The sequence below is a fragment of the Chiloscyllium plagiosum genome, unplaced genomic scaffold (assembly GCF_037043375.1).
Source record: "Chiloscyllium plagiosum isolate Xiang-an unplaced genomic scaffold, Cpla_swu_hap1 HiC_scaffold_11, whole genome shotgun sequence".
Taxonomy (NCBI): Eukaryota; Metazoa; Chordata; class Chondrichthyes; order Orectolobiformes; family Hemiscylliidae; genus Chiloscyllium; species Chiloscyllium plagiosum.
Window position 1 is genome coordinate 80,684,608 of NW_028270149.1, and position 15,683 is coordinate 80,700,290.

The 15,683-nt window shown below is 42.0% G+C and overlaps 1 protein-coding gene across 4 annotated transcripts in view; it reads left to right on the forward strand.

Annotated features, from left to right (window-relative positions):
• Positions 1 to 15,683, forward strand: part of LOC148148847 (sodium- and chloride-dependent neutral and basic amino acid transporter B(0+)-like) — a 96,281-nt gene that overhangs the window by 73,300 nt on the left and 7,298 nt on the right. For all 4 annotated transcript variants that reach the window (XM_087992207.1, XM_087992210.1, XM_087992211.1 and 1 more), the window contains 6 exons: positions 5,146 to 5,271; positions 9,198 to 9,316; positions 9,642 to 9,741; positions 10,495 to 10,604; positions 11,724 to 11,894; positions 15,286 to 15,393. In XM_087992207.1, the coding sequence (XP_087848333.1) occupies positions 5,146 to 5,271; positions 9,198 to 9,316; positions 9,642 to 9,741; positions 10,495 to 10,604; positions 11,724 to 11,894; positions 15,286 to 15,393 (734 nt within the window). The remainder of the gene's footprint in view (positions 1 to 5,145; positions 5,272 to 9,197; positions 9,317 to 9,641; positions 9,742 to 10,494; positions 10,605 to 11,723; positions 11,895 to 15,285; positions 15,394 to 15,683) is intronic.

Genomic DNA, 15,683 nt, shown 5'->3' on the forward strand with positions numbered 1-15,683 from the left:
AATAAGAGATTATTTTATTACTAAACAGAAACTGTTCCCATGTAGTAAGATCCCACAAAGATACCCTTGGAAATGGTAAATTCAGTAAATAGTAGACTTTAATGCAATTGTAGCAGCAGGAAGAGAACACCCCCACCCCACCAGATTTTATCTTTGACAGCGAGAGACAAAACAGTTTCCATATCTAGGTTCAAGAGCCCAGCAACTGCCCCTGAGAAACTAAAACTAAAAATCCTGGTTCTCTGGGAGCTTGACCCCACCCATTCAGGCTGTTTCTGTTGTTCCAACATGAAAAAAACCCACAACCTCACAAGCTGTTCATTTTATTAGCTTTGAGCAAACTGTTCGGTATCGCTGTCTCAATCTTTCTTCATTTAAAAACAGAACAAAATACACCTCTTCAATCCATTGTATTGTTATAATAGGTAGGAAAATGAATTGAGAACGGGACATAAGGAGGCTACAGAAAGATAAAGATGGGATCAGTAAGTTGACAAAGATGTGACAAATGTAGGAACATATAAGATTGTCCATTTTGGCAGGAAAAATGCCAAGAAAAATCTCATCCAATTGGTGAAGGCGTTCTGAGCTCAAAAATGCAGAGGTCCTACTGCATGAATCACAAAAATAGCTAATATGCAGACTTAGCAGGTAATTGTCAAAGCTAATAGAATGTTATAGTTTATTGTGGGGGGTATTAAATACGAAAGGAGGAAGATTATAGTTCAGTTATGCAGAGCATTAGTGATATTGCCTGTGTACAGGCAACTTATTTAAGGAGGAGGTAAATGCATTAGAAACAGTGTAGAGTAATCTTATCAGTCTAATACCGGGAATGTGTATGAAACCAATTGGACAGGCTAGGCTTGTATATGCTGGTCTGACCATTTAACGTCTCGATGGGTCTTCATGGAAGAAATTAGATCTCTGTCTCAGAAATAAGGTGTGCCCATTTAAAATATGTGGGGTTTTTTTGTCGCTCTCACAGAGGATTGAGAGTCTTTGGAACTCTCCATGAATACGTGGTAGAGATAATATCTCTGCATACTTTCTAAGGTCAAGTTCAATAGATTTTTGTTAAGCAGTGGGTGAAAGGGTTATCTGGTTTGTGCAGGAATGTGGATTGAAGTAACAGGCAGGTCAGGCATGATCTTTTTTAATGGCAGCGATGGGTCATGAGGCAGAATGGATGACTCCGGCACCTTTTACACATGTTCATATTTCACCAAACCACAACCTCTCTATTCTGTTGGCACAGTCTGGATCTGATTAGATTATAACTGCAGAATGAACTAAACTGACTTTCACAAATTAGAGGAGATTGGTCCTGAAGAGGTTTGGAGTTCCATTAAATATTGTGGTGTCTTACGAGAAAATTTCGCTAATTTAGTTAAGTAAAAGTCCAACTGAGGGGCTATCCTTTAGGACTCAAAATGTTTTGAGTTGTGGGCTGGGGTGGTTTGTAGGTGGGTATTGTGCAGGTCTTGGGTTAACTGACGTTTTTTGTTCAGGGTTGCAATGAGGATTTGTTAGTAAAGCAACAACAGTCATTGAATCTTCAGGCATAAATGGTTTGAAACAACATTGATAAATGACAGTATGATCTGATATTCAAATTACATCAATAAAAGCAATTTGTGCAATTTTAGTTCTTCAGCTCAGTGTGATAGCTCTGGCTTTCTAGGCTTCCATTATGGTGATAGGAGTTCCAAGTTTCACAGGAACATGATAAAGTTTGTAGGGAAATTGTACCTCTTTTATACTATACAGTACGTTGCCCAGCATATAGTCATGGTACCTCACCAACTTCATTACAGATGGAACATTTTATACAGCAGGAAAATAAAAGGTTGCTCACTTCTCCAACCTATTAGTCTTTACATGTTTCCATAATGCTAGCTTCCATGATGGCCTTGCACGTAAGGTTGTGGCAGTCTTGGAACCAGCATGTGACCTAGCTGCAGAAATTCGTAACACGAGCCATCTTCACAGATGCTTCATCTGTGACCTTCCCTCCATCGAAGGGCAGAAGTGGAGATGTCTACTGTTGATCACAGAATTTCACCATTATTTGTGACTCCTCCGTCCCAATCCCATATGTAGTGTGACCTTGATTCTATTCAGGCTTGGCCTGATATGTTTAACTAACATTTACACCAAACAGGTGCCAGGCAACGACCATCTCAAAACCAGAGGGACCTGAATGGTAAATATGCATAATTTTGAAGCTGGAAGAGCAGGCTGAGATAGTGGTTGCAAAAAAGTAAATAGGATCTGTGTTTTCTGAATGGAAAACTGCTATGGTCACAACTGGTCATTTGGAAAGACTTTAGGAAGCATTATTGAAAGATGTGAAGGTATTAGAGAGCATACCAATAAAATTCACAGGAATTGATTCCAGGGAGAAGGAACTTGAGTAACATGGATCGATTGGAGAAACCCAGCCTGCTCTCTTTGGGGAAGAGAAGATTAACTGAATACTTAATCAGTATATTCCAAGTCATGAGGGGTCTGGAGAGAATGGATAGTGAGAAATTGTTCTTATTGGTATCAGGATGAAGAACCAGAGGTCACCAATTCACTGCAATTGGCAAAAGAAGCAGTGGTGGCTTGAGGAAAAGGTATCTATACAGCGAGTGTTTAGAATCTGGAAGGTATTGCTTGAGAGAAAGATTCAACCACGGCTTTTAAAAGAGAATTGGCTCATTACCTGAAGAGCAATAATTTCCATGTGATGGGTAAATGGCAAGGAAGTATGACCAAGATGGATTGCTCTTCCAGATATGGCAGACTGTGTGTCTTCCTTGTGTGTTGTAACCATTCAAGACATTGGTGACATGTTTATTCATTAAGTGGAGACTAATGCGCAGAAGTTCTTAAATATCATTCCCTCTTTCCTCTGTTCTTGAAGACTATGGCATTGATTTACATGGATGTTGTGTGAAGTTACCATGAGTTTTCAAAGTTTGACAACACACCACTAAAGCGACAGCTTTGGTCACAATCAAGTGATTTTAGAAGGTGCCTCAACTGAGTAATGGTCATTTACTGAATGGAGGTGATTTAAAAAACCGCCACGTCGAGGGTTAGGGATGAAAATGTATCACAAATGAGTTTATTAGAGAGTTACTGGGTGTGTATATAATCCCTAAAGCTATAAAAAGTCAAAGCATGGGCTGTAATAATGGAATGAGCTGTTGTAATCTCTGGGGTACTTATAGGATAGTCATGAAATTTGAAAGGAAAATAAGTTGTGTTGGACCAACCTGTCTTTAACTTGGAGAACTGGCTACGCTTTAAGGAAGAGCTTCAGGAGTTTACTTATAAGGCATTTTGTTCAGCAGTCTGAATAACTCCAAATTAGTTGGTCAGCTGCAAGATTTCTAACAAGATGAGACTAAAAGAGTAAAATATATGGATTTTATCATTGAGTCTTAATCAGGGTTAAGTGTAACTGGTTGGCAAGGGTGTGGACTTGAGGAATTGATGAGTCAACATTTTTAAGATGTTGTTTGGAGGTAGACTCACTTAGGACATTTGTGTCAGATCTTCCTGTACAAGATCCATATTTTTGGAGCCATATCTGGGAATTAATCCAAGTACTGATTCTCCCACTGCTTTCTCAGTATATTTCAGTCACCTTTCTGGCTAGGCATTTTGTCTCCAATGCATCAAGACATTCCATGTATTTTTTAAACTCCTGTACTTTCTGTGGAATGTTAAACTATTACTGGGAACTAATGCAGAGGTAATGGTCTTTTCAAACATCACTTTGTGCAGTAATAATAAACCTGACCATTGAGGAGTGGGTCTGTCTCTAAGTAGAATTAAACACTTCCAAACAGGGTAACTGTTGATGGACAGGGTAGATAATGCTGACTGTCCAATGTGATCGAGAGTAATACTGCACCACATAAATGAGCTGGCTGCTACACAATGAACAGAAATGGTGGGTGATCTGAGTATGCTTCAGCTGCCTTTAAAATTGAGTCCAAGAATTTAGTATTGCTCACAAAAAATTGTTCAGTTCAGAATTAGTCTCAATTTGTTTTGATCACAATAAAGTCATCGACAGTCATAGAGCTGAGCAGCATGGAAATGGACACTTTGGTGCAACTCATCCATGCTGACCAGATATCCGAAATTAATCCATTTGCCCAATTGCCAGCATTTCGCCAACATCCCTCAAAACCTTTCCTATTCATATACACATCCCATTGCCTTTTAAATGTTGTAATTGTGCCAGCCTCCACTACTTCCTGTAGCAGCTCAGTCCTTACACACATCATCCTCTGTGTTATAACCCCATGGGTCCCTTGTAAATCTTTCCCCTCTCACCTTAAACCTATACCTTCTAGTTCTGGACTCCCTCACCTTGAGGAAAAGATGATGGCTGGTCAAACTATCCATGCTCCTCATGAGTTTATAAACCTCTATAAGTTCATCCCTCAACCTCTGACACTCCAGGGAAAATAGCCCCGGCCTATTCAGCCTCTTTCCCGGCACCCTCCCCCCCCCCCCCCCCCCCCCACCACCCCCAACCCTTGCTCAAACCCTCCAACCCTCACAAAATCCTTGTAACTGTTTTCTGAAAGTTTTTCAAGTTTCACAACATCCTTCCTATAGCAGGGAGACCAGAACTGAATGCAGTAATCCAAAAATGGCCTGACCAATGACCTCCCAACTCCGATATTCAATAAAGGCAAGCATATCAAATGCCTTTTTCACTATCCTATCTACCTATAACTCCACTTTCAAGGAACTATGAACTTCCATTCCAAGGTCTTTTTGTTCAGCAATACTCCCCAGGACCTTGCCAGTAAGTGTATAAATCCTGCCCTGATTTGCCTTTCCTAAATGCAGCACTTCATATTTATTTAAATTAAACTGTATCTGCCACTCCATGGCCTGAAACATGCACACTTTGAAGCTAACATTTTGGAGATATCTCTACAACTCAAATCTGGCACTGAATTGATGATATTACTCAAGGGTGTCCCAAGGTGAATTAATAAAGGGAAACTGTCACAATGGTCACTCTTTTGAGAATGGTTTCCTGGTACATTGTTGGTTGAAGTAGAGGGACCTTTATTCTTTCCTTGCAGCACAATTACTTTTACCATATCACATGTATCCACCATTTAGGTTTTGGTTTGGCTTTCATTGCGTATCCAGAGATTGCTGTACAGCTGCCGTGGGCACCTTTATGGTCCATTTTATTTTTCCTCATGCTGGTCACATTGGCAATCGACAGTCTGTTTGCAGTTTTAGGTAAGAATGACATTTTTTAATCATTCTCTTTCTGCCTTTGAATCACAAAAGAATTTGATAAACTCCTCTTGATGAATATTCAATGTCCTTGTAGATATAGACTTAGACTTAGAATCCCTACAGTGTGGGAACAGGCCCTTCGGCCCAGCAAGTCCACACTGACCCTCCGAAGAGTAACCCAGCCAGACCCATTCTCCTCTTTCTCTACATTTACAAGACATAGATATGTTTCAATTCTCTGCTCAACATTGTAATGGAGAATGGAGCTGCTTTAAATGAGCTAACAGCTACATTAAAATTCGGAGAAAATCACCCCAACATTTAGAAAAGCTCACATAATAATACCTTTTTTTTTGTAAATTTGAAAATTTGTTGCAAAAACTTTTTGAATATGTTTACCAAAACAATAAAGTTCATACAAATTGTAGGAGGTCACTAAAACCACCAAGGTTAGCTGATCCACTGTTCCTTTATAAACAGCTATTAGTGATCCAAATTGAATTTTCTGAATGCTTTCCATATATTAGATTAGATTAGATTACTTACAATGTGGAAACAGGCCCTTCGGCCCAACAAGTCCACACCGCCCCGCCGAAGCGCAACCCACCCATACCCCTACCCCTACATTTACATTTACCCCTTACCTAACACTACGGGCAATTTAGCATGGCCAATTCACCTGACCTGCACATCTTTGTGACTGTGGGAGGAAACCGGAGCACCCGGAGGAAACCCACGCAGACACGGGGAGAACGTGCAAACTCCACACAGTCAGTCACCTGAGGCGGGTATTGAACCCGGGTCTCTGGCGCTGTGAGGCAGCAGTGCTAACCACTGTGCCACCGTGCCGCCCACTTTCTTATTTTTCCTTTTCCCATCTTTACTCAATTTCCTTTTGGACCATATAATGGCATAGATTGTTTTTTAACAAGATACATCGCTCTCTTCAGGAAATCTCCCACCATGGCACATTCACCTCAGTGTGAAGTACCCAGAATTACATTGTTTCCATCCTGGGATGGATTGGTGTGAGGTGAATTCAGGTCTGTTGTGTCCAGGTACAGATTGGAGGTGGCCATGTGGTCTGCCCTGTGTTGTGATACACCCTTTTAAAAGATTATCCTTGGATCTTCAGGATACATCCTGTTGTTTGATTGTACTTTCAGCCCTTTGGGCTCACTCCTCTCCTTTCCAACTGCACCATGACAATTCAATGCCAACTCATGTCTGAACCCACGGCCCCAGTCGTCTATTTGAAATTAATCCCACCATGTCCCTTCATACCATCCATGCCAAATCAAACCACCCACTCCATTCTAGTGACCCTGCAAACACTATATATCAACACATCAGCCATACCCATACACCATGGACCCTCATATACTCTTCTTATTCATTGCATTTCCATGCCCACACATTCAGCTCACATTCTGAATAGAAACAATGAATTCCACAGAAACAATCGCATGTGTGGAGCTGCTCACAAACATGCATTCATACGTTTCATAAAATATCATGCTACAATTTGAAAAACCAGACTACTAACATATTGAAATTTTACATAACTTTACCTTGTACAAATAGCATTGAACCAATGGCAACAGAGATCACAAGTAAAAACGTTTGTTCTAACATCCTATAACTGACAAACATTTCCCCAAATGGGTCAACAAATTAATTAGTCCTTGTATGGGAGTCTAGACTCTCAGAGGAGAAAGTGAGGTCTGCAGATGCTGGAGATCAAAGTTGAAACTTTATTGCTGGAAAAGCACAGCAGGTCAGGCAGCATCCAGGGAACAGGAGATTCGACGTTTCGGGCACAGGCCTGAAGAAGGGCCTGTGCCCGAAACGTCGAATCTCCTGTTCCCTGGATGCTGCCTGACCTGCTGTGCTGTTCCAGCAATAAAGTTTCAACAGTCTAGACTCTCAGTGTACCATGCATAGTGCACTCCCAGCAGTCTCTCAAGGAACATTTGTTTGGGAGTGGCACATTCCTCAAGGACTTGTGAATTTTCTGTCTCTTCTTGCTCATCTCGATGGTATCAGATTTTTATACTGACCCCTCAGTGCCTATGGGATGATTACCTTCTGTAAAGTATGACCCAGATACCTCTCATCCTGCCTGACCATCCACAGTGACTCCAGTTTTCACACAGACCCAGAAATCCTAAGCAATCCTGAAATGGAGCACCAGGAGACACTCTATACACACGTAATCACCCAAGACAAAATATAGTGTCCTGAAGATCCTACAGTGGCAGGAATAGCATGTAACAGATTAGATTAGATTACTTACAGTGTGGAAACAGGCCCTTCGGCCCAACAAGTCCACACCGACCCGCCGAAGCGCAACCCACCCATACCCCTACATTTACCCCTTTACCTAACACTACGGACAATTTAGCATGGCCAATTCACCTGACCTGCACATCTTTGGACTGTGGGAGGAAACCGGAGCACCCGGAGGAAACCCACGCAGACACGGGGAGGATGTGCAAACTCCACACAGTCAGTCGCCTGAGGCAGGAATTGAACCCGGGTCTCTGGTGCTGTGAGGCAGCAGTGCTAACCCCTGTGCCACCGTGCCGCCCTGTGCCACCGTGCCGCCCTGTGCCACCGTGCCGCCCTCAGCTGTCCATCCATGATCTGAAACCTCCTCACTACTCCCTCTCAGGATTCCTCCCACACAGTCACACTCAGTCTCATTCCCACATTGCTCTCTCCCAATTCTCTCTTTAATCCTATCCCAACTATCCTCATCTTCCACTACTCTTGTACAGGAGTATAGGAATAATATCCTTGTCTAATACAGTCTATCAATCTCAGTTTTGAAATTTTCTGATAAAATTTATTTTTTCCCTGATCTAAATCCGGTGAAGTTTCGCTGGACTTCCTTCAAGTTTAATATAATCCTTCCAGAGGAGCAGAATACAGAATTGTACCCAAAACTCCAGTTGTGGTCAAACTGTAACATAGCATTTACTGCTTTCTATTTGAACCCATTGAGATAAAAGATAAGATTTGATTAAACTTGCAGATTTTTTTTTGTACCTGTCTGTTATGTTTTTATGATTTTTTTTTGTCTGCACTCTTGAACCTTGCTTCTCGTCTATATTTCTTACTTACCTCATCATTTAAAGATTACTGGGATGAATACATCTTGAGTCCAAAGGCGATGATTGAAACTTGCCTCATTGAGCTCAATCCCATTCACTTAATCTAATAATGACTCCTTGCAATTTTCAGCACCACTTACTGTGCTACCTAACTTAATGTTGTCAGCAAGCTTTAATATATGGCTTTGCATTTATTCACTTCGGTCACTGGTGAAAAATGCAAAACCCAGTGTGAGATATTTGTTGAAAACATGAAGTCACATCAAACCAGCTGCAGTACTTATCTGTTATTCTTGCTAATCAATTTTTGATGTGTGTCAGAGATATACCTCCTGAAATGTACTTACATTTCTCTGAGTGGAATCTTGAGCATATTCAGTTAAATGTCTCTGGAAGTCCATCTGTACTCTTTTATCTATCATGTTAATTCTTGCAAAATGTTCAAATCAGTTTTGTTAGACATGATTTACCCATTAGAAATTTATGTTCTCTCCCCTACTCAGGTCATATTTGTCCAGGTTTTAATTGTTTCTCATGGAACTCAGATCCTACTTTGTCAAATCTCTGTTCTTGGTGAAAATATGTTTAACACAAATGAGGCTTGTGATAATATTCAGGTTTGACTGCTGTAAAGGATTGACAGCCTTAGAATCTCTCCAATAATTGACAGTAGACTGATAATAAAATGGAATGTGACTCCATCTGCCCCTGCGATCTTCTGAGCTTTGGTACCTCCAGGTTGGGTTTCTGTGGGACTGTATAAGTTATTAATTAATTACTGATCGCATATAACAATTTTCATTTTCCCAGAAAAAGTCATAACCATTCTGCTGGACAGGTTTCCCAAATATCTGCGATCGAAGCGCTTTTGTCTGACAATTGGCATTTGCATGTTGTTTTATTTGTTTGGCCTTGTGACTGTAACACAGGTAAGTTGCTCTTATAATTTGTTCTGAGTTTTCATGTATTGCTAGATATAACTAGGAAGCCAAAAACTTCAAATTATTTAGAAATAAAGAAAGACTGTGATTTTGATAGCAGTTATTTTACCCTTTGTGTGATAATGTGCAATGATACTGTGGGACTGAGTGACTCTGCCACATCTCCTGTTACTAAATACAGAGCCTGAGGTCCTAGTCAAGCTCAGATTGTACCTGAATAGAAGCACACAACTTTTATATCACAAGAATCACCTATTTTGTGTATGAGACCTGTTGTGTTTTCTGAAGAGCTCATGTCTTATTGTAATTTCAGGCTGGAATTTACTGGATGCATTTAATTGATCATTTCTGTATTGGATGGGTCCCCATTATAATAACACTGCTGGAACTCATGGGTGTAAGCTGGCTGTATGGTAAGTTGGGAAAGAACTGAAACAATACAAAATAATTCAGATAAAATTGCCAACACACAGGTCTTCATTGTTCTTCAGAAGACACAAGACAAATGAATTGAATGATATGATTTGGATAGTTCTTCGTATGGGAAAACAATGGGATTAAAAGTGCACTCACTCCAATTATCAAAGATCTGTCCTTTAGTAGTTCCAGAGCTTCCTGCACTGACCACACTTCAACTCTTTGTTTTGCGATGTTACAGCTGGTTGTTGTTGGGGTGAGTTTTTTTGTCTGTGCCTGATAGGGAAACTGTTCAAACATGTTCATCCCAAGTTTAACTGCTGCTTACTATAGAACTCATTCAGTTCCTCCCAATCATCAAGACAGATGAGAAAACAAAACGGCTTTTGTATTTGTGATGTTTCTTGTGATCTACTTAAATCCAATTTCCTTCCTTCATCTCTGCGCAGGACTCCCTTTAGAGCTCACCCATTCTGATAACGGTGTCAGTCCATCTCCGTACAGATCAGAACCATGAGCCTTTCTTAGAGAGACTTCTTCAGGGTGTGTACAAACATTTTATTTTCACAATAATTGGGTTGGTGACAGGGAACAAGTTACTCCCCTGGTTTGAAATCCTGAGCAATCTCTTCTCTGGTTTAACCTGTTCATCAGTGACACCCTGTACAAGATGAACTTCAACAGTAAACAAGCCACCCTGAAGACAGGACAGAGCGAGTGATGGTGTCTCTCTGCTTCCTTGTTCACAGGGACAAACCGATTCATCAAGGACATTGAGATGATGATTGGGGAAAGGAATTGGCTTTTCTGGCTCTGGTGGAGAGTTTGTTGGTTTCTTATCACCCCGTGTTTGATGGTGGTAAGGAGATGTTACATTATTACTAACTAAATTATGACTGATTAAAATATCAAATAAATGTCAATTAGAAACTTTAGCATTGGCAGAGGTTTGGAACTGTGGTTGGTTGAAATTCGTAGGCGTTCGAGAAAGTGAGGACTGCAGATGCTGGGAATCCGAGCTGAAAATGTGTTGCTGGAAAAGCGCAGCAGGTCAGGCAGCATCCAAGGAACAGGAGAATCGACGTTTCGGGCATAAGCCTGACCTGCTGCGCTTTTCCAGAAGCACATTTTCAGCAGAAATTCGTAGACAACAAGGCTTCCTACATTTCCATACCTCAGTAACATATCTTTACTGTGGCTGTCCACTTCAGTAGTATGGACACTCCTCTGTGTGAGGCATTATGAGGAATAGTCAGTTTTCTCCAGAGTCAGTCACAACTCAGAGGAAAGCAGAGAATCAGGGAGTGGAATGTGTTACTGAGTACAATAGAGGGAAGTTACGATAGAGGTAGTCAAGGAGCTTCCACAGATAGGAATGCTATCCAACAAGTACTTGCTACCTGTGATGATGGGATAAAGATTATTTGCTGAATAGCCAAGTTGTTAACCAGGGCATTGTGTAGTAAGAGGCAGTCCAAATGGCAAGGGGGAGTTCATAAGCAAAATGGTGCATTTCTAAGCGGTGTGATATCTTGGAGATCAATTGCATTTTCTACAGTCTTAGACAGCTTAGGATGTGTGGTGTACACACAGGGGGCACAACTGCATGTTAGTCATTTATAAAGTAAGGAAGAAATTCAGGATAAAACTATTTAATCAAGGAACAAATAGAATGTGCAATGTGCTAACATGAGGAGCTGTTCAGGCAAATAGCAAACATTTAAAGGAAAGCCAGATTGTAACATGAGCGAGAAAGGAAGAAAGCTTGTTCAGATAGTTAGATGGAAAGAAGTGGGAGATTGCTTGGAACTTAAACACTCTCCTGGGCATCGATCTGTTGGGCTGAATGGCCCAGTTTTGAGATGTATGTTCTTATGTAATTTTATAATGTTTTATTTTCAGTATTGTTCAACAATCAAGGTGAGAGAATCAATCTCATTTAGCTTATGATTTTGTTCTGTGCAATCATTTTAAACAGGTTCTCTTGTTCTGGTCCTTGACAACGTTTACCTCACCAAAATATGGACCTGTTGAATACCCTGTCTGGGCAATAGCAGTGGGCTGGTGTATGACCATCGTCTGTATAATGTGGATCCCTATTGTGGCCGTAGTGAGAGTTGTCCAAGCTGAGGGCTCCACCTTGTGGCAGGTAAAGAAACATGTTGATAAATTTCAGTGAGGTTTACAGAGATATTTCCTCATGTGGGGCAATCTAATGAGGGTTCATAGTTTCAGGATAAGGAGTAGATGATTTACAACAGAGATGAGGAGAAATTACTTTTGTTAAAGAGTCATAAATCTGTGGAATTCAGTGTGTGGTGGATGCTGAGGTATTGAATATTAAAGTTGATGGGGAGCACAGGAAAGTGGAGTTGAGACAGAGATGAGATCAGCCATGATCATATTAAATGATGGAGCAGGCTTGAGGAACTGAATAATCCATTCCTGGTTCTTCTGTTCTTATGGATTAGTCTCCCAATTTACACTGCTCCTTCAGCAAGTCAGCAGAAAATTTGAGAAAATAAATAAACAACTATTTATGTTGTTACGCTTTTGTGTGCTGAATCTATATTCATTCCATTATTTAAATATTGTCAATGCATGCAAATTGAGCGGGATAATATTGTAATGGGCTGAAAACAAGCAAGGTGTGACCAACCCACGTTGTTGCTTTCATTCAGGTAACACAAGACCTTCATACTGCCTGCAAATTTAAATGAGTTATTTATTTCTGGGGTTGGAGGAATACGTCAGTTAGATTGATTAGACAACCAGAGCATGGCACAGAATGAAACCAATAGCACAGGCTCAATCAAATTTGTACCCATTCTGATTATTCATGGAGATCCTGCCTCCTGACCTTATGCCATGTTTGTGGTGTAGTTATCCTTAAGCTGGAAACAATTGTCCTTCACTGTTGGGGAGAAGTGCCTATGGTCTTGTTTTCTCATACTGTACACTGTACCCACCAAAGTCAAGCATGAAGTTGAATGGCTGTACATCTCACCAAGGCGAGCACCCGGAGCAGGATAGCTGCCTCCTTTTTTGTATCTGAGTTTAGCCCAGCATTGAGATACACATATATTCGTGGCAAAGTTTAATCCTTGGTTCCTCATCATGTCCAGAAGCATTTCTTATATTTTCTATTGTGTTAAAGTATGCAAAATATTTGTTTAAGCTCTTTGAGGTTTCCTCATGGCCCATTGTAACACTTGTCTCTGTCTGTAATGCAAAAGTGAATACGGCAGATGCTGGAGATCAGAGTCAAGATTAGAGTGGTGCTGGAAAAGCACAGCAAGGCAGGGAGCATCTGAGGAGCAGGAAAATCGACGTTTCGGGTAAAAGTTCTTCATCAGGCATCTCCTCATCTTGATGAAGGGCTTTTGCCCGAACTTTGCCAGATGACCTGCTGTGCTTTTCCAGCACCACTCTAATCTCGACTCTGTCCATAATGTGCCTATTTTAACTTTCAAAAATTATTCCCTGTTTGTCATATCCAGAGAAAAACTTCAGTCATTTTCATATGTCTTGCTGGTTACCTTCCCGACCAATCTCTTACTCCCAATTGTCTGACTTAGCATCCTCTGAGGCCTTCGGCCTACCAGCCTTCTTCGCAACAGATCAATTTGTACTGCTCCTTTGACCTACTGTTATCTTCCATTTGTTTGGATTTAAGACTCCTGTCCTCTAGTAAAGTGCTGACAATATGAAATAGAGAAATTCAAGATACTGCAGTCATTCCTCCATTAAAGCTCCTGTCCCACAATGTTACAGTTAAATTCTTCTGATCACAAAGTCTTAGATTCAGTGCAAGCTGTTTCCCAACTGGTTTGCTGAGATATTGTTTTACAAACTACATTTTATATATTTAATGTACTTTCCCTCCCCATTGCAACAATGTTCAGACGAGACTGTAAGAGTGGAGGTGCAGAGGAATTTGTTCTGACTGTGCTGTGCGGGGGAACACTGGGGTAGACAGAAAGTTGGGACTATCACCTGTAGGTGCTTTGTGCTTTACTTTTCCTGTCCTTTCTAGGAGTTTAAACCACCTGGGGGCTGTCTCCATGTGCTCAGGAGTGTCCTACTGCTGCTCACTGCTTCTGCAAACTCCAGCCACAACAAGGCAGCTGGCCCCTTGCTCTCTCCATGGGGAGCAATCCCTCCCTTCTAGCCCCCATCACCTCGAATGTTGGGAAATGAGTCAGAAAGGGGTGGGATTGAGGGTTGGGATTGAGGGTTGGGACTGGGGTTTGAAGGCAGCCTTCTCATATCTTTATGCCATCATTCTTCCGTTTTCCCAAGGAAACTAGGACACAGCCATTCCAACTGCTGCTTGGGTCCTTTTAAATATAGGAGGAAGTGAGGATGCTGGAGACCAGAGTTGAAAAATGTGGTGCTGGAAAAGCGCAGCAGGCCAGGCAGCATCCGAGGAGCAGGAGAATTGACGCTTTTGGTAAAAGCCCTTCTTCAGGAATGAGGCTGGTGTGCCAAGCGGGCTGAGATAAAAGGTGGGGGGGGGGGGGGTGCGCTGGGAATATGATAGGTGGAAGGAGGTGAGGCTGATAGGCCGGAGAGGTGGTGGGAGCAGAGAGGTTGGGAAGAAGATTGCAGGTCAAGAGGGCGGTGCTGAATCCGGGGTTTGGGACTGAGATAAGGTGGGAGGAGGGGAAATGAGGAAGCTGGAGAAATCTGCATTTATCCCGTGTGGTTGGAGGGTTCCTAGGCGGAAGATAAGGCGCTCTTCCTCCACACGTCGTGTGGCCAGGGTCTGGCTCTGGCGATGGAGGAGGCCAAGGACCTGCATGTCCTTGGCGGAGTGGGAGGGGGAGTTAAAGCGTTCAGCCATGGGGCGGTTGATTGGTTGGTGCGGGTGTCCCAGAGATGTTCCCTGAAACGTTCCGCAAGTAGGCGGCCTGTCTCCCCAATGTAGAGGAGACCACATCGGGTGCAGCGGATACAGTAAATGATGTGTGTGGAGGTGCAGGTGATAAATGTAGATTTCTCCAACTTCACACCCTCTTGACCTGCAATCTTCTTCCCAACCTCTCCACCCCCACCCCCTCTCCGGCCTATCACCCTCACCTCCTTCCACCTATCATATTCCCAGTGCCTTTCCCACCCCCCCACCCCTTACCTTTTATCTCAGCCCACTTGGCACACCAGCCTCATTCCTGAAGAAGGGCTTATGCCTGAATCGTCGGTTCTCCTGCTCCTCGGACGCTGCCTGGCCTGCTGTGCTTTTCCAGCACCACACTTTTCAACTTCTTTTAAATATAGAGCATTTCATGAACAGGTAGAAGCTGTCACTAGGACTGCGGGACTGGTCAGGAATCCTGGAACAGGGATGAATTAAACCATCATGACAAAGCCCAGCACTGAAACAATGGGACCACTTGGACTTCCAAATGTGATTTCCTCATTACATTAAAATCAGGATTAATTCATAAGAAGCAGGATTTTGTTTCCAATTCCCCCAGTTAGAGGCTACGCACCTGGTTAAAATCCGGTAGAAATGTAACATTTTGCTTTTTCCTTCACAGAAGATATCTGCAGCTTGTGCACCAGCCCCTGATTGGGGTCCGTACTTGGAACAACACAGAGGGGAAAGATACAGGAAAAGGCCTGATTCAAGAGACACTTCTTATGGGGTACAGCTTCTAGCGACACCCTAAATGTGAAATTTTAGAGTAAAAATTTATTTTCAGTGGGTAAACAATTGTCCTAAAATCAACCACTATTCTAATGTACTTCCCATTGTTGTTTCAGTGGGAGTCCCAAATACGGTTTCACTTTTTTAGTCTGCTGTCCATCTTTAGTTTTCTGGTTAAATCTGTTTGGGTTCTGTCCAGCTGACTGCGTCTTCTTCTCAGTTTTGTTCATTTGGCTCTAACTCAACCTCGGGTTCTCGATCTATTCCTGTGAAACAACACTACACCCA